Source organism: Pholcus phalangioides, unplaced genomic scaffold (genome assembly GCF_987345545.1).
Source record: "Pholcus phalangioides strain wild (caught in Gottingen) unplaced genomic scaffold, Ppha-v1.0 ptg000024l_1, whole genome shotgun sequence".
Classification (NCBI taxonomy): domain Eukaryota; kingdom Metazoa; phylum Arthropoda; class Arachnida; order Araneae; family Pholcidae; genus Pholcus; species Pholcus phalangioides.
Window position 1 is genome coordinate 807,084 of NW_028301616.1, and position 21,305 is coordinate 828,388.

The 21,305-nt window shown below is 36.6% G+C and overlaps 1 protein-coding gene across 1 annotated transcript; it reads left to right on the forward strand.

Annotated features, from left to right (window-relative positions):
• Window positions 1-289: 289 nt before the first annotated feature.
• On the forward strand, window positions 290-19,341 carry ScsbetaG (Succinyl-coenzyme A synthetase beta subunit, GDP-forming). Its single transcript, XM_089250453.1, has 11 exons — window positions 290-375; window positions 8,114-8,264; window positions 8,398-8,497; window positions 9,272-9,362; window positions 10,308-10,460; window positions 11,850-11,939; window positions 13,839-13,935; window positions 16,503-16,664; window positions 16,916-17,058; window positions 18,358-18,478; window positions 18,662-19,341. Exons 1-11 carry the CDS (start codon window positions 319-321, stop codon window positions 18,769-18,771), a joined length of 1,275 nt encoding a protein of 424 aa, XP_089106579.1. The 5' UTR covers window positions 290-318; the 3' UTR covers window positions 18,772-19,341.
• The last annotated feature ends 1,964 nt before the right edge of the window (window positions 19,342-21,305 follow it).

Consider the following 21,305-nt stretch of genomic DNA (forward strand, 5'->3'; position numbering starts at 1 on the left):
CAAGTACCAATAACATTTTTCTTTGTAAATATACTATATGAACACTTTTCAATACGGTATCGGAACTCGCGCTTTTTTTCATTCAATTACCACTGTGACGGCTTTGACTGTACAGTACTTTCATTCCAACCATTAATCGTACGATGTAAAAGATATAGAGAAATGAAAGAGGTGAATTTCTTTTTTTCACTTTATCATGACTAAATTAAATGAAATAAATCCATAATTTTATGAAACGTGTGATTCATTAACGAAAAAATTAGTGGTTCTCCTCCTCCTCACTTTTAACTGAGACGATTGTTTACGTTGACGAAAAACATGGCGACCATGTACAAGTTCCGTAGCAGCCGATGGATCTTTGCCCTGGCGAAAAAAGTAAACACCTTAATACTCACCGTTAATGTACATTCGCACATGAATGTTCAACATGCCATGTTACATCGTGTTGACTGTCTATCGATGTAATCGATATCAATAATGTGATCTCCCTCTTATCATGATACGGCTTTTTGAAGGTTAAAAAAAAAAAATGCACGTGACTTGAAACAAGGGGCTCCTTTCCTAACACGGGGGGGGAGGAACGATGAGAAAAATATTTGACGGGCTTCTCCTTCACCCCCCCCCCCTTTGATTTATAGCTTTTTTAATGTTAATAGAATTATAAACAATCGAAACCGATCTCTGCTCCCTCCACCTCGGGCTATATGATGCTTTTGAATAGACGTCACAATCATCATCAGCATCATTGAGGGAAAACCACAAGATGATCCCCCCATAGAAATCAGTGTTAAAATTTCCGATTTCACCTTAGAAATTCAGAAACTCAGTGGGGTTTTTCGCCGCATCAATAATTTTAAAAATTGAATTGAATTTTCCATTTTCGAAACATTGAGTTCGCTTAGAAATACAAAGCCCAGAAAATTAAATATGAAGTAATTAGCCAGACCTACTTTTGAGTTGGATATCCATGCAATACATTGATTTTAACCTTTTATTTACATCTTCTCAAGCACTAAAATGGAAACTAATGTCTCCGTGTTGTTTTATAATATCCAACTGCATCGATCCATATAGTTTAGGATGTTTCGAAATTATTTATGGACCCCTAAATTACATTGAAGAAATTCCGCAGCTTTAATCGAGCATTTTTTGAAGCAAAAACAGGCAGATCGATAACTTGAACTTCAAAATAAAAAGCATTGAAATATCTAGCTCCCATCAAAGAGAAAAAAAATTATTCATTTCCACGTTTCTTAAATTTGGATTTGTGTCTTTCATGAGTTACGCAGCAAGTCGCCATGTTAGTTACTTTTTCTACGGTTTGTATGTCCCTTAAGAAAGAGGGAAATATAGCGTGATCCCAAAAACCTCATAACAAATACATTTATGAGGGAAAAGAAGACAAATACACACACAACACATAATTTTCCCACCCCCACCACTGTGAAATTATATAGGTTTATGATTGCATTTTTGTTCCCATCTAAAAATTTGCCTTCCGGGCAATCGCCCCCTTCTAGTTCCAGCTGTGCTAACGACTCGTGCGAACGAAACGTCGAAAGATGAAAGCTGTACTTCAGGTTGGCCAAAAACCGAAAACTTTTAAGCTTAATTCTAATCGGTTTTTGGCCAACCTGAAGTACAGCTTTCATCTTTCGACGTTTCGTTCGCACGAGTGGCGAACATTTTCAAGAAATCATTACATAACGGCAGACAAAAGGCTACTACTTATGCCTTCTCCCTGCTTGAGGGAGGACTGCCTCGTCGGGATTGGTCTGTTGAGCCAGTCTGTTTTCCCCTTAGGAACAACTTTGGCCAATGGGGACAACAAACCAATCCCGACGAGGCAGTGAGACTCAAGCAGGGAGAAGGCGTAAGTAGTAGCCTTTTGCCCGCTGTTGCATAATGATTTCTTGAAAATGTTAGCCACTTGTGTGAACGAAACGTCAAAAGACGAAAACTGTACTTCACGTCGGTCAAAAGACGAAAACTGTACTTCACGTCTGTCAAAAAACCCGAAAACTTTTATGGTTAATTCTAAATTACCATAATGTTTTTTTCCATGCTATAAATTCACTATAGAATGGCCAGTGAAAAGTCCAGCTTGGGGGACCCAGCCCTGGACTAAAGCACAATCAGCCTTCCTTTTTGGAAATAAAGTTTTCCGGACACTGCCAAGAAGCTGGACTGGATGGTTTACGGAAAATTCACCGCCGGAAAATTCACCGACAACAATTCACCGCCATGCAATTCACCGCCATGCAATTCACCGCTAGGAAAATTCACCGACCAACAATTCACCGCCATGCAATTCACCGTTAGGAAAATTCACCGACCAACAATTCACCGCTAGGAAAATTCACCGACCAACAATTCACCGCCATGCAATTCACCGCTAGGAAAATTCACCGACCAACAATTCACCAACGACAGTTCTATGCGAGTCAGTTAGCGAGGGAATGAGCGATTGAGTTACTGAGTGAGTGACCCAGTGAGTAAGTGATTCAGTGAGTCAGTGAGCGAGTGATTCAGTGAGTCAGTGAGCGAGTGAGTTACTGATTCAATGAGGGAGTAAGTCAGTCCGTGAGTGAATGAGCGATCTAGTGAGTGAGTGATCTATTCAGTGAGTAAGTGCCATATCCTAAAGATATGATACGGATTCGGGTTGCTGTATTTTTGAAATATATGACATCCATATTTATTGTGGGCATCTTTTTCTCGCTGGGCATTTTGCCTGTTGTGGCCTTGTATTTGTATAAATTACAAATTGCTGTTGCCCAATACAAGATAGTACATTCAACAAAATTCCATTAACTCGGTTTTACTGAGAAACTTCTAATGGAATGTTAAAAGGAATAATAACAGAATTAAAAGATAATAAAGTAAGTGGATACGCGATGAATTAACTTCCTAAAAATGCTTAAAATCATCTCCTGTTATCACTTTGATGTTATAAAAAACATCGCTGATCATCAGTAACCAATGGGTTTTTTTTATGCTGAACTAGCTGTTACCCGCGATTTCACGTGATGAACTTTCAGAAATCCCGCCTTAGTGCGTATCTATATGTACTCTATATTTACTATATACGCGTATATATATACTTCCTATGCAACGGAAATTAGTGACGACTTTTTTATTACGGGAGTCGGTGACGTTTTTTGAGTGATGGAAATCTGTTACGTTTTTGTGTTACGGAAGTCGGTTACGATTTTGGGATCAAGTTTTCATTTAACTCTTGCATATATCGGGACCAAGTTATGTGCATGTACCCAGAGGTTCCCACATCCTACAGCAGGTCCCCTAAGCTGAAATAGATGGCAGGCCCCCAAACCAGCGTTTTCACGGGCCCCTCTGTGCTTAATTTATAGTGTGAAAATATCACAAAGGATAAGAAACGTTCTGGCCCCTGTCAGCCCTGCCATCGTGGGGGTCATGCCGAGAGGTATGTATACGTAAAATATACACATATCACCAGTGCTCCCAACATACAGGGTCGGGGTACCCGGGAGATTGCACATACACCTTCATGGGGAAGTTAAAAGGTTTCATTTCCAGGGGTCCTTGATGGAACTCATTGTTTTCTTGCTGGTTTAACATTGACAAATTTGCGATAGCGGAAGCCCAATGTATATCCAGTCTGAGGTCCCATAAAATTTGCGAATTCGGTCACGGGTAATTGCGTGGGGGGGGCTGGATTTTATTCGTTGGTAAAATGAATATTTGCAGTGGCCTTCACAGGGGATGCCCGATTAGCTTCCGAGTCAGGGGTCCCGTTCCATTTTGGGGGCACTGGATGAATCTCATTCTTTTCTGTTGTTTACCATTGTAGAATTTTCAACAGCACAAGCCCGAGATAAATCCAGTGTCTGTGTGCCCCACTAAAAATCTGCGTATGGGGTCCCCGTTACTGGATGTGGGCCCTGGATTTTATTCGTTTTAAAATTGATAAAAATTAAAAATTTTCGTGGCCACTCACAGGGGGTATGTCCGACAAGCCTTCAGGTCGGTGCCCCATGGAAAAGTTGATAGGTTTCATTTCGGGTGTCCCTGGATGAATGTCATTGGTTTTTGTAGTTAACCATTGTAAAATTTTCAACACATCGGTAGCCCGAGATAAATCCAGTCAGGGCCACCCCCCCCCCTAACATTCAATGAATTGGAGTTTGGGGACCCCCATGGGGAAGTTTTCTGGAGTTACTTGATAAATCACATTTGTTTTTTGTTGCTTCATTATTATAAAATTCGCTTCTTCAGTAAGCTGGTGCTTTCACGTGTCCCTTTCACGCTGATGAAGTGGGACGAAATAAATAAGATATGTTGTGAATAGAAAAGGGTGGGGGGTTGACAGATGGCAGGGGGGGGGGGCAGAGATCCCTAGTACTGTATATAAAATAACATGTCATGACTGATTCATCATCGCCGAGCCAAAACCGCTGAAGCTGTAAATATCAAATTTTGTGAATAGTTTTTTTCACGACGTAAAGACTCACTACTCACTAAGAAATGGTTTTTCCATATTCGACAACCTAAGGACGTCATAAGAGTGGGGATCAACGTTGAAATCATGCCGAGCCGAAACAGCTGAAGCTATAAATATGACATTAGATCAATATTGTAATATAGACTCACTGAGAAGGGATATGTTTTCGGAACAATCGGATTTTTTAATCATTTGTGACACCACTACGTTAAAAAAATTAACTAACTAACCAATTCACTCACTCCCTCACTCACTTACTGAACATTCACTCACTCCCTCACTCACTAACCAATTTACTCGATCGCTCAATCACTCACTCGGTCACTACTGGGTCACTCACTCACCCGCTCAATCACTTACTCACTCACTCACTCGGTCACTCAATCACTTACTCATTGGGTCACTCGCTCAATCACTCACTCGGTCACTACTGGGTCACTCACTCACCCGCTCAATCACTTACTAATTGGGTCACTCATTCATTGGGTCACTCGGTCACTCAATCACTGACTCGGTCACTCGCTCAATCACTTACTCATTGGGTCACTCACTCATTGGGTCACTCGGTCACTCAATCACTGACTCGGTCACTCGCTCAATCACTCACTCGGTCACTACTGGGTCACTCACTCATCCGCTCAATCACTTACTCATTGGGTCACTCAGTCACTCGCTCAATTACTTACTCACTTGGTCACTCAATCACTGACTCAGTAACTCAATCACTGACTCGGTCACTAGCTCAATCACTGACTCAGTCACTCAATCACTGACTCTGTCACTCGCTCAATTACTTACTCACTTGGTCACTCGCTCAATTACTTACTCACTTGGTCACTCGCTCAATCGCTGACTCAGTCACTACTGGGTCACTCACTTACTCGCTCAATTACTTACTCACTTGGTCACTCAATCACTGACTCGGTCACTCGCTCAATCACTTACTCACTCAGTCACTCACTCACTCAGTAACTCAATCGCTCACTCCCTCGCTAACTGACTCGCACTAAAACTGTTGTCAGTGAATTGTCGGTCGGTGAATTTTCCTAGTGGTGAATTGCATGGCGGTGAATTGTCGGTCGGTGAATTTTCCTAGCGGTGAATTGCATGGCGGTAAATTGTTGGTCGGTGAATTGTTGGTCGGTTAATTTTCCTAGCGGTGAATTTTCCGGACACGGGGCTGGATAAGATCTCGGCAACAGGATAAGTCCAGTGGCAAAGTTCTGGCGTTCGTTCAGCCTTCCTTATGGGTGTTGAGATGGGGCATCCAAAATAGATTGGAGTGTAAGAAAATACAGTAGTCTTATTAATATCTGAGGTGAACGGAATCAAAATCAGATTAATGAAAACTTGGATTATCCAAAAAAAGACCAATAGAGATCAGCTTTTAGGGAGGGGCTTATAGACTTACATATTCATACCTTACTCTTTTCTCTCACCTATCTAGTTCTCAATTCAATGGTTGTGAAGTTTTCTTCATCTCTGTGGCTCCCCAGAATAGTATAGAAAAGATTCATTTCGAACTACTGAACGGGCACAATATGAATTATACAACAGGCTTAATATGAATAGGTTTTTTTCCACTCTAAAGTTGCTATACAGGGGCCCGTGAAAAATTCTGGCGCAGAAGGTTCACTAAAGATTCCAGTCTAGGGATCAAGACCTTTCTTCTCCCCCCCCCCCCCATCAAAACTAAAATTACTCATTTGTTAGAAGAATCAAACAAAAGAAATATGTAAAGCACATTTTAGAAGGAATTTTAAAAAATTCCAACACCTTGGATTATCGGGAACCACAAACTGTTGTGAGACTACTGTACTACTGCTGCTTCCAAACCAAGGCCATAATTAGGTACTTTGTCAGCCGAGAGAAGCACATGTTTTGACACCTTGTGTCATGTAGAATGAGCAGTTATAAAGGGTGAATTTGGTACACCCCCCACCAGTCCTACATCCAAGCACCAGCCCTGTGTATTCCCCCTCCCACATCTTTCTTTCAAAGCAATCACAACTCAGGTCAATCGCCATCTATGGACAATTTACTACCAAGTGAGTTGCTCCGGAAGTGTGTGTACCTAACAATCTGAGTGCGTATCTAGTGTTGTCTGATTTTTCAGTGCTGCTGAGAAATGAATGAAATCTAATGATTGAATTACATGTGTATAGTTTGTAGGTCTGTTGCTCTCTGTGGCGAGACTTTTAAAGGAGAGATTGGCTCGCATTTGCACCTTGAAGTTGGGAACCACAGAAAACCAACTTTAGCCGACCACCACTGTGGCAACGATGGGGTTTGAACCTCGCGATACGAGTCCTATCACTATGACCAATTGACCACCACAGCAGCCCCTTCCACATCTGGCGTGGCAGTAAGGCCCTTAGGCTCAAATATTTAGTGGGCCAGCCTCCAAGTGCCCCTAAGTTGGACCCCAGTCAGCCCTGTTTTTAAACTATTTAATTTTTCTGTGGAGGGGACAGCAAAATCGTGTCTTTCCCCACAAAAATCCTAGGTCCAGCATCAGTGATGAGCCCCATGAGAGTGGGGGTGACTAACCCAAGTGAAAAACTTCAGAGAGCAACAAAAACGCTGTTAGTAGTTTATAAACTTTTCAACAGAAAACACTGTTAAAAGTTATCAAATTTTGCAGTTGTGGGCTAGCAAAATTATTTTTCGTCCCTCCTCACAAAAATCCTAGTTATGGCCCCTGTTGAGTCTCTCCCCCCCCCCCCCCCACTAGAATTAATCCAAAAATAAATATATTTTACATAAATAAGGCACAAGCCAACAATTCACTGGTCTAAAGCACTTGATATTCATCTGTGTGTAGGGACTCCTGTTACAAAGAGGGAGGGGACTGTAGCCAGGGTAGCAGATTTGGGGTATGGTTTGTCAAGAAAATTAGACCAAAACATCACATACGATTTTCAAATTTTAGGGTCTTCGTGCCCCTCTTCACTCAAGTGGAAATCACAATTGGAAACCCTTTGCATTTGCAAGCAGGGCCGCAACTAAAAGGAAGAAGGAAGATCTGAGGTACCCTAACCAGCCATGATCTTCTTAGAAGGAGGAGATCTGTTCTGAGTTCACTCTTTTTTCAGTAAAAGTTATGGGGTGGCACCAAAATGCAGCTGCGGCAGAACTAGGGGTGCAGTGGGTGCTTGAGCACCTACAAGTATTCAATAGCACCGCATTGAGCACCCATCTCCATAATAAATTCCGAAATCAAAATCTATGTAAAGACCGATTCAAGCACTCACGGGTCTAAAACACTTCCGTTGCCTCTTTTAAAGTAGGTGCCTATACCAAAATATATATTAGCTCCATTCGACAGAGTAAATTTTCATTTTTAGTTGCGTCCTTGTATGCAAGAGCATAACTAGAAATATTCTGGGGAGGGACAAACTTGAATTTGCCACCCCTTTCGTCTACTACAAAACTCAGCACAGTGGCACCTCCCTGTCCACTAATGTACACTTCCCATATATCGGTAGCCTACAGCCCACTAAAGCTGTTTGTACATGAATCGTGCCAATGTGCTTAACTGAATTGGTTTGTCCGCATTACTCTGGCAAATCAGTTTTAAATTTAATTTCGTTATATCATTAATTTATTGTGTTTTCTCTAAACTTTCAGAGGATAAGTTCGTCCATCAGAATGCCAGTTCGAAACCTCAATTTACAAGAGTATCAAAGCAAGCAGCTGATGGCAAATAATGGTATTTTGGTTCAGAAGTTCAAAGTCGCCTCAACCATCGCTGAAGCTGAAGAAATATCAAAAACTCTCAGTATGTTTTTTTTTATGACACGTGTGGTTATTAAGTTCAACATGGTTTTTGGTGCATTTTAAATGTTAAGAGCATCAAGCAAGTGACCGATTGTTGTCAGCGATTTTAATTATAACTGTATTTTCCCCCAAAGATGTCAAGGAATTTGTGGTGAAAGCCCAGATATTGGCTGGCGGAAGAGGGAAAGGGACTTTTTCAAGCGGCCTTCAGGGTGGTGTCAAACTTACGGAAAAGTAACAAACACTTTTTTTTGATTGGATAGCATATGAAATCATGTAAATTTATATTATTTGAGTACATATAAAGAAAAAATGCACCTGTGTGTCATTTACATATATTACAGTTACCACAGTTATTATACATAATCATGAAGCATTTTGGTAAGTTTGAAAAATTTCCCTAAATTAATCACTTTTACCACTGATTATGCATAGTACCCAAGTGCGTTGATAAATTTAATATGTATTTACCACCAATTATGCATAATTCCCAAGCGTTGCATCATTGGTAAACATGATAAGTCATACTATATTATACGCTAAGCATGATAATTCATACATATATTGTGTCATTACATCGGGGTATGATCGTAAAATTTGTTATCATTCCATTGGAGTCCAATTATATCCATCACACATACTACACTCATTTGGAATTTTTTTCATATTTATCAAATTCACCGATTACACTAGGGTATTATGTATAATCACAGATAAAGGCGATAAATTTCAAGTATTTATCAACTTTATCAACGACATGGTTATGCATAAACACCTGTAAAAGTGATGGTTTCAGTGTTTAGGAAAACAAACCTATCAACCTATCAAATTTACCAACGACGCTTCGGTATTATGCATGTTTGTCAGTAAAAGTCATAAATTTATCAAACTTACAAAGACGATTGGTAAGTATGCATAAATACAAGTTATTATGCATAATAACCAATTTATCACATTAACCATAACATTCACATGGTCATTAATTATTGTATCTTTCTGTTGTTGCAGTCCAAACGATGTTCCGGTTTTAGTTAGAAAAATGCTGGGGCACAAGTTGGTTACGAAACAAACTCCAAAAAGTGGTGTAAAAGTTCAAAAGGTGATTTCTTACACTAATAATGTGATAGGTACCAATGCTTTCAATTTAAGTTTTTAGTTAGTTTGGCTTTATCAAAATTTTCTAGTTGGAAACCAGGTTTTCCTGATTTTCTGAAAAAAAATCCTCGAATTGTGCAGAAATTAAAAATCCCAAAGAAAATAGCTTGGTCCTCATTCTCTTCGCAATCTGAAAATCTGAAACTGACCATGTTTTCTCGAGAAAAATATGGGAGATTGCCAATTGTCACTAAATACGCTATCAAAACTAAGCAAAAGTTCCAATTATGGCTAAAATCTAAAAAAAAAGTCGCCAATGCTGGGAAATTAAGTGCTACTTGTGTGTAAATCAGTGGATTAAAATGAATTACACATAGAAAAAAAACAGCAGTTGTGAAGCGTTTCTATGGCAATCGTCTAACCAAGTTCAGAATCCCACCAGAGGGCATGACTGTTGATGAAAGATTGCTATTCCATTGTCAAACGTATTGGATCTACAAGAAACCTGTCCCTGTAAAATTAACAATGTCAATTTCATATATTTTTTGTTCTTGCAAATATATGAGATGAATATTCATTCATAATAATAATTAGCTTGATTTTGGTGAAGAATAAAAATTCAAGTAGACTGGTGAATATACAGGGTTAAAACGGGACAATTTTTAATTATTTATTTATTTTTAAAAAGTCTGGAGTTGCCAAAATTACAGGAAAATACTCATATATCCAGGGAAAACGAGCACTTGGTCAGTTGATCGAACCAAAAAATCCTGAGTTTTCCCTTTTCGTATGTGAGATGTTTTCTTCAACAGCAAAATGTTTCATGACAAACTAAAGATTTTTCAAGTCTGAGAATCGGTATCTATGTAGTGTTCATTCTGTGCAATAATTCTTTTGTTCATTAAAATGATGGAGAATTATGACAATGTGACTTTTTATTTTTGCTTAGGTTATGATTGCTGAAGCGGTAGACATATCTAGAGAGACATATTTTGCTATATTAATGGACAGAGAATCTGGAGGCCCCTTGGTAATTGCAAGTTCTGCCGGTGGCGTTGATATCGAAGAAGTCGCCGAGAAAACTCCTCACTTAATACATAAGGTAGAGGTATTTTCTGTCACTTTTGATATGTTACTTGCAATTTATTCAATTTATAAATATTTTTTTTACAGTCAAACCTCTCTTTCTCGAAAAATTTAAAGAAATCGTTGAATTTACTGTACTAAATCAAATGCATTTTCACCTCTCAAACTTGAGAAATTTTCGAAAAACTATTTCAAAGGCCAAGCCAAAAAAAAAGATAGCAAAAAAAAAGAACACAGAAATTACTTTCCTCTCTCATAAATCTGGCTTTTCCCATGGTGAGAGAAAGCGATAAGAAAGGATTATTCTTATTACAGTCCATTGTGTTGATGAATCTTGTCAATCACAGGCAAATACTATGATTGGCAGCAGGGTGGATGGCTTTTTCAGCATGGCAAAATATCAGCTACCAGACAATTCAAAATTGCTTCAAGAAAGCTTCGGGTTTGAAACCAGTCATCTCTAGTGGTTCACTTGAATTCCAACGATTTTCAGAACAATGTTGAAAATGAAATTTCAGAACATTAGGGCATTACTGAAAAACCCTTTTCTTTCATGATAATCTGTTTTTTCTCCGGAGGTGAAAGAACTGATATTATTCGTATTGCAGCCCATTGTGTTGATGGATCTTGTGATCTAGTCTTGAGAAATTTTATTTTTCGATTTTGTGGAAATAGACGCTGACTGTTCACTACGAAATTGCAGCACCTTGACTGATACCAAACTTATTGCTGAATGTATGGCCGAATCAGATGACGGAAATACAACGGGAGATGCTCCAGAGGAATTTAAAAAAAGTAACAGTGAAAAATGCTATATTTGCTAGAGTATCGATGAAATTGTAAATGCTCAAAAAGCGAAAAATATGCATAAATCTAAGCTCAAGGATTATTTTAAATAAGGTATGTAATTAAAATTGAATTGAATGAAAACAAAAATTTTAACGTTTTAGTGTATAATTATACTGTCTATAATGGTAAACCTGCCCGTAACAATATTTTCTTTGGTGCCTGCAGAATTCCTATTCAATAGGGGATAGTGCAAATCAAACTGTCATAACAATATTTTTTATAGGTCCCTACAGTATTGTTATGGACAGGTTTTACTATAGTGTGATCAAACATTGATTGTGTAACTTAACCAATAATTTCATTAGTATATAGTGCAGAGTTTTTTTGTTTTTATCAATCAGATTTTTCACCATTTTTGGTATGGTTTTCCTTTCTTACTTAAAAAAACTCTTATTTCTCAAAAAAAATTTCCATTCCCATCAGTTTCGAGATAGAGAGGTTTAATTGCATGTTGGTGCCGAAAATTTCTCACACAAATGAAATAGTTAAGAATTCAAATGCTTTTCTCGTACTATGTATACCTTTAACTAAAAATTATGTTTTATTTTTCTGTCAGGAAAAGATTGATATATTCCGAGGGATCACTGATGACCAAGCAAGATGCGTTGCTCAGAAACTGAACTTCAAGGGACAGTTACTTGATCAGGTGTCACGGTCAACTTTTCCAACTACAGTGAAACCTGTCTTCAACTGAACTTGTATTAAGCAGAAACCTGTCTTTAATGGAAAAAATCATGGTCCCATGATTTCAATGCCAAAATACACATTAAAAAACATGGATTAAACGGAATTTACCTAACGCAGAAACGGAAAGAAAAATTTTACCCTTCAACGGAAAATTTCTCTCCAGCGCTTCGATTTTTTTTCGTGACCAATTGACCAAAAGATCTTACAAAATATTAGTGTTTCTAGCAAAATTTTTAATGCAATGACTGCTTGCCAATATGCGATTTATACTTCACTCACCCTCGGATTTGTGAAAACCACTATCATACTTGATTCTGTGGTTTTCGAAAAGCCATTTGTAGTAAAGCAGTTGCTTTCTGAAATCGTAACTAAATTTTTCATTAAAGCAGGCTTTTCTTGTAATTGTTAGATTTCCAAATGATGCAAGACACAATATTGCATGCAAGCTGCTTTCCGTGATCACAAGTGCTGAGCAGGGCCGAAATTAGAAAGCGAAGGGGGAGGGCAATTGTTTGGGTGGTGAAATTTAGGAGGTGGAAAATTTCGCATGGGAAAATCATTGAATTTTACGGTGGTCAGAGCAACGAAATCATGTTGCCTTTCCCCCCCCCCTAAAAATGACAGTTATTTACACCCTCACTGAAAACTTCAGAGAAAGTCGAAAAGAACGTAAAGTCATGTCAGATGAAGAACAGTGTGGGGCCAAGTTTCATACACATGCAGTGAAAACCTAACTATTTCGTAATTATAGAGTAAATAATGTACATTACTTTATTTTCAGTTGATTTATTTTTATTATACTGCAATTCCATTACATACGTGATCATTACATAATTTTTCACATTATGTCAATTGAACCTCTATTAAATGGAAACCTGTGTTCAGTGGAAACAAATCTTGGTCCCTTGTGATTCTGTTGAAGACAGGCTTTACTGTATAGATGTTCTCGCTACTATTGTTATTTATTCTGCACCCTGTCATTCTGCCAAGATTGGATATAACTAGGGATAGGATTTTATGACCTAAAAACATGAAAATATGACCTTATAATTTTCTCATTATTTCATTTCTTTTTCAGTTATTGTTCATTAAGTTGAAAAGTAAAGAAAAAATTAATCAATTTACTTTTTCAATCAAAATTCTCTCGCCGAATTGAAATGAAAACCACACCTACCTCATGCACAATAAAAGCCCTTTAGTATGTTCTGGAATCACACTGATGATGATGCAGTTTCAAATAATTTAAATAAAAATGTGCTATTGTATAATTTCTTCCAAGAAATATTTGAAGAAACTACTTTGCAAAGGCCTTTTTTTTTTAATTATGGAAAAATTACCAGATTAAACGGTATTTGAAGGCTTGTCATAAAGCAGATGTGTAGTTTCTGCAATCTCATTGGTTGTTTCTCAAGATGAATAAAAATTTACTGCATTTTAAATTGGTTTTTATACTTTTAATATACTTAAGAAAATATAATACAAAGTATGACATCAGTCAAAGTAAAGACATCAATCTTTTTTGTAAATTTAGCGCAGCTCTGATTTACCATCATTGGGCAGTTTACTACCATTTTTCCCCCTTGCAGAGTCAAGTGAGTTCTGCCAAAAGTGTTTAGTGTGTAGTATATCTTTGAAACAAATGCCTACACATTAAAATTTTCAGTGACAAATGACCAAAACAAAAATCTATTGCTTGAAAATTCCTAAAATGTGACATAGCTCAAAAATGCTCAAAATATGACCAATTGCTCAAAAATGCATAAAATCTGACTTGTCACAAAAATCCAAGCCCTAGTTATAACCTTGTATTTTATGTAAATATACACAGTACTAACACACAGAAAATTTGTTTGAACAGGCTGCGGAACAAATCAAAAAGTTATATAATCTGTTTCTCAAAGTTGATGCAACCCAAGTTGAAATCAATCCATTCGGTGAGAGCAAAGATGGCAGAGGTATGGTAGTCTTTCAGATTTACACTGCTATAAGCTGTTACAGTTTTGTTTTTTTAGAAAAAAAATCCTGTACTTTAAATTGCCAATAATGATGCGAATGCCGTGAATAATTTTGGTGGTTCCTGTTATGAAATCTTGTACTAGGTTAATTCTGAACTTATGGTGCAAACTTTATATGTAAACTTACTCGAAATGAGGGAATCTTTAACATGCAAGCTGCTCATGTTACAGCCGTCGGCAGTTCATCCCTCTCTCCCTTTGCACGCCTACCAGTTATGATTCTCTGTCAATATTTGAGAGGTCAATGACTTAGAGTTGATTACACCTCCCATTTACTTGAATCCAAGTAGTAAAAGTTGTGATAACAATTTTTTGACTTTTCTTCAATTTACTGTTTCAATCAATTTTAAATAATCACAGATGTAACAAATTATAAAGGGACAGGAGGATATTAATCTCTCTTGATGTTCTCCCAGATATTAATAGAGAATTCTCGTTAAGCATACACCAGGGGATCTGTCCCGACTTTTTTTGTAGGGTCCTGTTTTTGTGAAAATTTCCCTTATATTTTTTGCAAAGGATCATTCATTTTATGAAAAACTAGCTGATACCCAATGACGTTGCCCGCCTAGTAAAAAGTTTATATATGTATAGCTTATTATTTCCTAATCAAAAAAAATTGTACATCAAGTAAGAAAAATTACTTTTATTTTTAAATATTTTAATTAAAAACTTCAGGCAATCGCTTGTAGATACACAATATTTTTTGTTTTTGATGTTCAAATTTTTGTGATTACCAACACGCAAACAGGCAACGAAAAGCTGTCCATGTGAAAAACGGGGCTCAAGTACGTTGATACCTGCCACTGCTAACGACTAGCCTTGTGCTTTGTTGATTGTCATGGCAAAAGCCAAAGGAATCGGAACTGTAATCGCTTGAAAGTGAATGGCGTTTCTTCAGTGATAATTGGGGTACGTGGAATGAAGACGTCTTCTCCTTTGGCACATCCAGTTAAAATCGTTGCTTCAATGATGTAATTGTGCAATTTCTTCACGCAGAGTCTGGTGCCATTGCAGAGTCTCTGTGTCCCCAAATTTCTTAAAAGCATTATAGTTGCTCCGATTTTGAGGGTCAAGTTGTGTGTGGCACACCTAGAATATCCAAAGAGTTCAGAAATTCTTCAGGATACAGAATTGTCTGTAACAATGTCAACCTATTTGTAAGATGTGGGGTCTCCCAGAATAATTTTCAGGATTTTTTCGTTGATCGTGTTCACACTGTCATTTTTCAGTGCCAGAATCACTCTCTCACAAAGCCACTCATGGTTTTGGTAATTTTTTTGAATGTTTGGGAAGAATTTGTTTGCAAGTTCTTGAACACCGAATTTAACAACTGACAAAATCCATTTGGGAACGTAATCAGTCCAGTGCTTGGGTCTACAGGAATTCTTGAAATAATGATTTCCTATATTTTTCCTGAAAAAAACATGGTCAGCCTGGAATTGCAAGGACTGAAAGAGTATTTTCTTTAGGGATTTTCCATTCAAATGAGGCAGAATTTGAGGACTTTTCGGGATTTTTCTATGAAGATGCGAAAAATTTGAAGGATTTGATTTCCGACTGGAATATTTCAATAATGCTGAAAAACTTCAAAGCCTCTATGTAAATCAGAAGCATTAGCACCCATGCAGAACCTATAGCTTGAATTTTCTGGCATGCTGAAATCTGTGTTGTACATCTTAGAACAATTGGGAACAATTTTGAAAATGAAAAAGTGTAGAAAACATTCTTATGGGAATTTTTACCCCAGGACATTTCCAGTAAGCTGAGGACTCGTTGCAGAACAGTGCAAAACATTCTGCTTTGGAAAATTCTTAACCTTCCAAATTTTTTGCTTTTCAAGTTTCAGTTTCTTTTCACCTTCACAGAACTTTTCTCCTGGCTTTTGCCAAAAATTTTACATTTTCCCAGACTTTTTCATTTCCCAGATTTTTTTTCTTACATTCCAGGTTACTAGAAACCTTGCTACATATATGAAGGATGTCAAATTGCATGAGGCAGTTTTAAATTGTGCCTTATTAAGCTCAAAAGAGCTGTATATTCTTCACCTTCCCCCCCACCCCATACCTTCACATTGAATATAACAACTTTGTTAAACGAGAGGGCTTTGTTCTTAATTCTGTCAGAAAATGTGACTGTATGAGCATTGTGTGTCTCGTGTCTTTTTTGAACTATAGCAGGCCTCTGCAACATATGACCTGCGGATCACTAAGTGATCCATTTCATAATTTCAAGTGACCGACTTGAGTTCTGAAAATATACCCCAAACGTCTTTTTTATACACACATTTTGGTTGATTTTGACCTGCAGCCAAAAAAAGGTTGCCAACCCCTGGACTATGGAAATGAATAGTATGTGCCTTTTATGACGATCTAATATATATGAGAGATATCTCGCTTTTCCTCACCCGAAGAATAAATAATAACTTAAATAAAAAGCACTAATAATTTTAATTTCAATGCAAATCACTTTTTCATGGCATTCAAATGCACTTTTTTTCTTCTTAGTTATATGTTTTGATGCAAAGATAAATTTTGATGACAATGCTGCATTCCGTCAAAAAGAGATTTTCGCTCTGGATGACAAGTCAGAAACCGATCCAAGAGAAGCAGAGGCTGAGAAATATCATCTTAATTACATTGCAATGGATGGGAACATAGCATGCATGGGTATGTCTCACAGTAATCTTAAGCATCTATACTTTTGATAACATATGGCAAACAATATCATTAAGAACATTCTTTTGAAAATGAATGAGCAAATAAAAACTTTTTTGGCCCATTGAAGAACATTAAATGAAGTCATACATTTTGGTTGGGTTTTGCACATGAATTCTGTGTTTCTCTTGGTCTAATGAGGCTTATTTAAGGTTGATGTTACTGAGAATACATTATTTTTTAATGGGGGAAATTATTTTCAGTTAATGGAGCTGGTCTAGCCATGGCGACAATGGACATTATCCATATGTACGGGGGAAGTCCAGCCAATTTTCTTGATGTTGGAGGTATGGTTCAAGAAGATCAAGTATACCAAGCATTTAGGATATTGACTTCTGATGAAAAAGTAACACCTTTATTTCCCTTTAATAAGTATTTATCGGTGTGGATCTAATTACGAATATGATACATAAAATTCATGACTCTTAATTAAAATTCTAATGAGAGTGTGTGTGTGAGAGAGAGAACTGAACTACATACAGGGTGAACGTGACCTGTTCTTCCAAACGAAAGGGGGTGATGTGCAAGTCCAAGTGGAACGTCAAACACCCTACCAACCCTGTCCTATCTCAAACTGTTTCTGAATTATCTTGAATAATTGGTTATAGGAAAAAAAAAAGTGTCAAGTCTAAAAACCTAAATTTATGAAGTTTCTGCAAGATCTACAATGTAAACTAAGCACATATTTAGAAAGAGCAGAAAAACCCTATAAGGTGGCATCGTTTTCATAAGAATATCTGGATTTATTGGCGAGCTCTATAAGCACTGAAAGATTGACACTGTTCAAAATTGAATTATTGCCAAAATTTTTAATCGCAAATCTGAAAATACCCTTCTAGCTACAAATTTACCAAAAACTTTTCCATTGCATCAGCTTTCGAAAGATCTTACAATAAACCATATTGGTGTTCTGGTTCAGGAGAAGTTAAACCATTTGTTTGCAATTACATCATCGAAATCAGTGTTTTTCAAAGTGCACATTTTAATAGATTTTGGCTGCAATTCAATTTTGCACTTTGCCAATCTTCGGCACTTGTAGCTCACTGTTTAATCCAGATATCCGGATATGGGGGTGTCGCCTAATACGGTTTTTTCTGCACATTCAAATTATTGCCAAAATCTAATTGCCAATTCTGAACTATATCACTGATATGGTTTGTAGACCCTTTTGAAAGCTAGTGCAATGGACAAGTTTTTGGTAAATTTGACCGATTGTAACTACAAGGGTGTTTGCGGAATTGGCGATTAAAAATTTTGGCGACAATTCAGTTTTGAACTTTTCTAATTTTTCAGCTCTTCTAGTTTGCCAATAAATCCAGATATTTGGATGAAATCAGTGTCACTTTATAGGATGTTTTCTGTTTTTCGTAAATATGAGCTTAGTTTGCATGTAGATCTTTCAGAAATGTCACAAATTTGGGTTTTTTCAGACTAGATGCATTTTATTTTCACAATCGATTATCCACCATAACTCAAAAACAGTTTGAGATAAGACAGGTTTGGCAGGGTGTTTCATGTTCCACTTGGGCTTGTCTATCACCCCCTTTTTGAATATTATCACCCCTAAGAAATTTTAAGTGTTATCATTTCAGTTTGACTTCAAAATGATTATTTACTATTCTTTATTATTATTCTTATCATACAGGTTAAAGCTGTTTTAGTAAATATATTTGGCGGCATCGTGAACTGTGCTGTTATAGCTAAAGGAATCACAAATGCATGTAGAAACATTCAGTTGCAAGTGCCTCTTATTGTACGACTAGAAGGTATGTGAACATTTTCCCATGTTTTTAAGAGTAATGAATGGCGCTTGAATTAAATCTGTCATGTTTTTATTGTATTGAATCTTTTTCTGTCAAGTTTGTTTCTATGTTTTGGCGGCATTGTTAAAATTGCCATACAACTATCTACTATTAAAAAAAAATTTTTTTTTTTCTTGTAAACAATAGGAACTAACGTAGAAGAAGCAAAGAATATTCTTGCAAACAGTGGCCTTCCAATTGTCACCGCTAGAGATTTAGATGATGCAGCACAAAAAGCAGTTAAAAGTCTGGTTTAATTGACTTTTCAGAATGATGTGATACAAGATTTGCCTTCAGAGACTTATCATGGAAATATATATGTAACGGAGCTGAATCAGTCTATAATTGTATTTTGCTGAAATCAAATTCTTCTGATTGGAAGTTGTAAACTTTACTTATTCAGACACTTTCAGTTGTCAAAACTGAATAAGAGACATGCTTCTCTTTAATTTTTGAATGAAGCTTGCATTGAAGTTAATTAATGGTGGCAAACATGCTTCCAGCCAACAGTCGGCTTTGTGATTGGCATGGCGCTTAATATTTTATTATATATCCAGGTATGAACTTCCTCAGAAAATTAAAATTGCCTAAAGATGTATGGCAATTCATGTCTTGTGTTATCAAACTGATTCAACTCTGTGTGCACACGATTGATTGCTATGACTAGCAGTTATAGTTCAATGTTGCCTTATTGGGAAAATTTGTACAAATATATTAGAATTATTTTCTAGATTTCTTTTTTTTATATATATATACTGTTATGAATGAACTATTTTGCATGATGAGACATTCCTGCCAAAATGATTAAATCAAAAGTTAATAAAACATTTCTGGAGATTGCAATTTCATATCTGTCTGTTCAAAGAAAGAAACCAAACTTTTGAAATAGCTTGTGTTGTAGTTGGGTTTGTTTATAGTAAACAGCAAAACTATTCACCATATCTATACCAACTCAAAAAACTATGCATTTGAGCAAAATGGGACATAATTTAGAAACACAATACACATTTTCAATAATCTGAGCGTTCTTAGAATAAAGATTAAACTAATCAGAAGATGTAAAAATTGTAATTAAATACATAAAAAATTTTTTTCTTTTCAGGATATGAGGTTAAAGTCACATTTTCACCAATTCTGACCCGAGTCCAGAAATGCAATCTAGAAGTGCTAAACTATTGAAGTGAAAAATGAACAGAGTCTCAACTTCAATAGTTTGCCATCAGATTGTGAAATCACAAAATTTTAGCACGAGACACTAAGAAAACAATTCTAGTAAAAACTTTTTACACCACTCTGACTTTAAAATTCCCCACATATGATCGTGGACATTAAAATAATTTTGCATAATAAACATGCAAAATGTAATGATTTTTCTTTTACCAAGGGCCCACTTACTGGAACATTTTTTGTTGTTGTTTTTTTTGTCCTTTTTTTTGTTTGAAATTATTCAAAAAAGCTTTTATGAATCACTCCCAAAACTTTTTCTTCAATTCCTCTTTGCTTATCAAAATTGTGGTTAGCGAATTTCAAGGAATTGCTTTGCCACCTCAATTTTTTTTCTTCCAATTTTGGCTTTTAAAACAGCAGTACAGGGTTCGTATGGGTCAGGGAAAACCTGGAAAAGTCAGGAAAAATTTTTTTTACCAAAAAAAGTCTGAAATCAGGGAAAATCTCCCATTTTTGTTTTAAAACCTGGAAATTTCAGACAACGATGTGGAAAATCGTCACGATTGTCGTCTGATCGGGAAAAAAAGATCAATCAAAAACAATAATAAAGAGGGAAAAAAATTCCTTCAGGATAAAAAAGGGAATTCCAATAACATAGTTTAATATTGATAATCCATAAAATATCGCAAAAAACGTTAGATACTGCTGAGGAGGAACGAGGATTTCGTAAGTCCGCTTGGAAAAGCATATTGCTAAGACTATCGTAACTGTTTCTAGTGTTTCCAGAAGCATCATATACGCATCATAGAAAGCCATGGGTACAAAGCTCAGTTGCGATAATTTCGTAAGTTAACTTCAGTTATGAACGGCGCATGCTGATCAGTTAATGATGACGCATGTGTATATTTTGATTTTCCACATGGGTATTTTTATTTGAAAACAATTTTGTGTTGTAAAAAAACTTATGTGGGCGGATCGTCAGTAGGCTGATTGGATCGAAGCAGTCAAAAATGACCCGTATAAAGCATGGTGACAGCTTTGCGGCAAAACTCGCAACATGGGCAGATAAGTTATCCAGAACCATGCCAAGCATGCGAAAATTGGAGTTCAGCGAACAACCCCCAATTGCTAAACTTATCAATTCTAGCACAAGATAGATCTATCTCTAGGAGGTGCTGGTGCAAGCCAACTGTAAAAAATTTTAACGCAGTGAAACCAACTACATCTTTGATTAATTATGTCACAAAGTAAACAACTGTAAAGGCTTAAATCTTGTGGGCATTGAAATTGCATGAAAGGGAAATCTCATTTCTTAATTGTGTTCCATTTTTCTTCTCAATCAGGCATATTTGAAAAGCATAAATGCATGTAAAAAAAATATACGATTATGATTTCATTGATATTGTAATTAAAATTATCAATTTTATAATTTATATAATTTTATAATATAATTGATTTTTTGTAAATTGTTATTAATTTATATCAATTTTTTGATTTTAAAAAAAAACCTGGAATTTTTTGAAAATCTGACTGGAAAAGTCAGGGAAATTTTTTTACGAAAATGAGTATGAACCCTGGCAGTAGTGTAACTTCAATTTTTGAAGCAATGGACAGCATTTTCTTG

Coding starts and splice junctions, on each gene's coding strand:
- ScsbetaG (XM_089250453.1), top strand. CDS start 319: ATGGCGACCATGTACAAGTTCCGTAGCAGCCGATGGATCTTTGCCCTG. Junction 13,936..16,502: donor TGAGAGCAAAGATGGCAGAG/GTATGGTAGTCT, acceptor TTTTCTTCTTAG/TTATATGTTTTGATGCAAAG. Junction 17,059..18,357: donor TATTGACTTCTGATGAAAAA/GTAACACCTTTA, acceptor CTTATCATACAG/GTTAAAGCTGTTTTAGTAAA.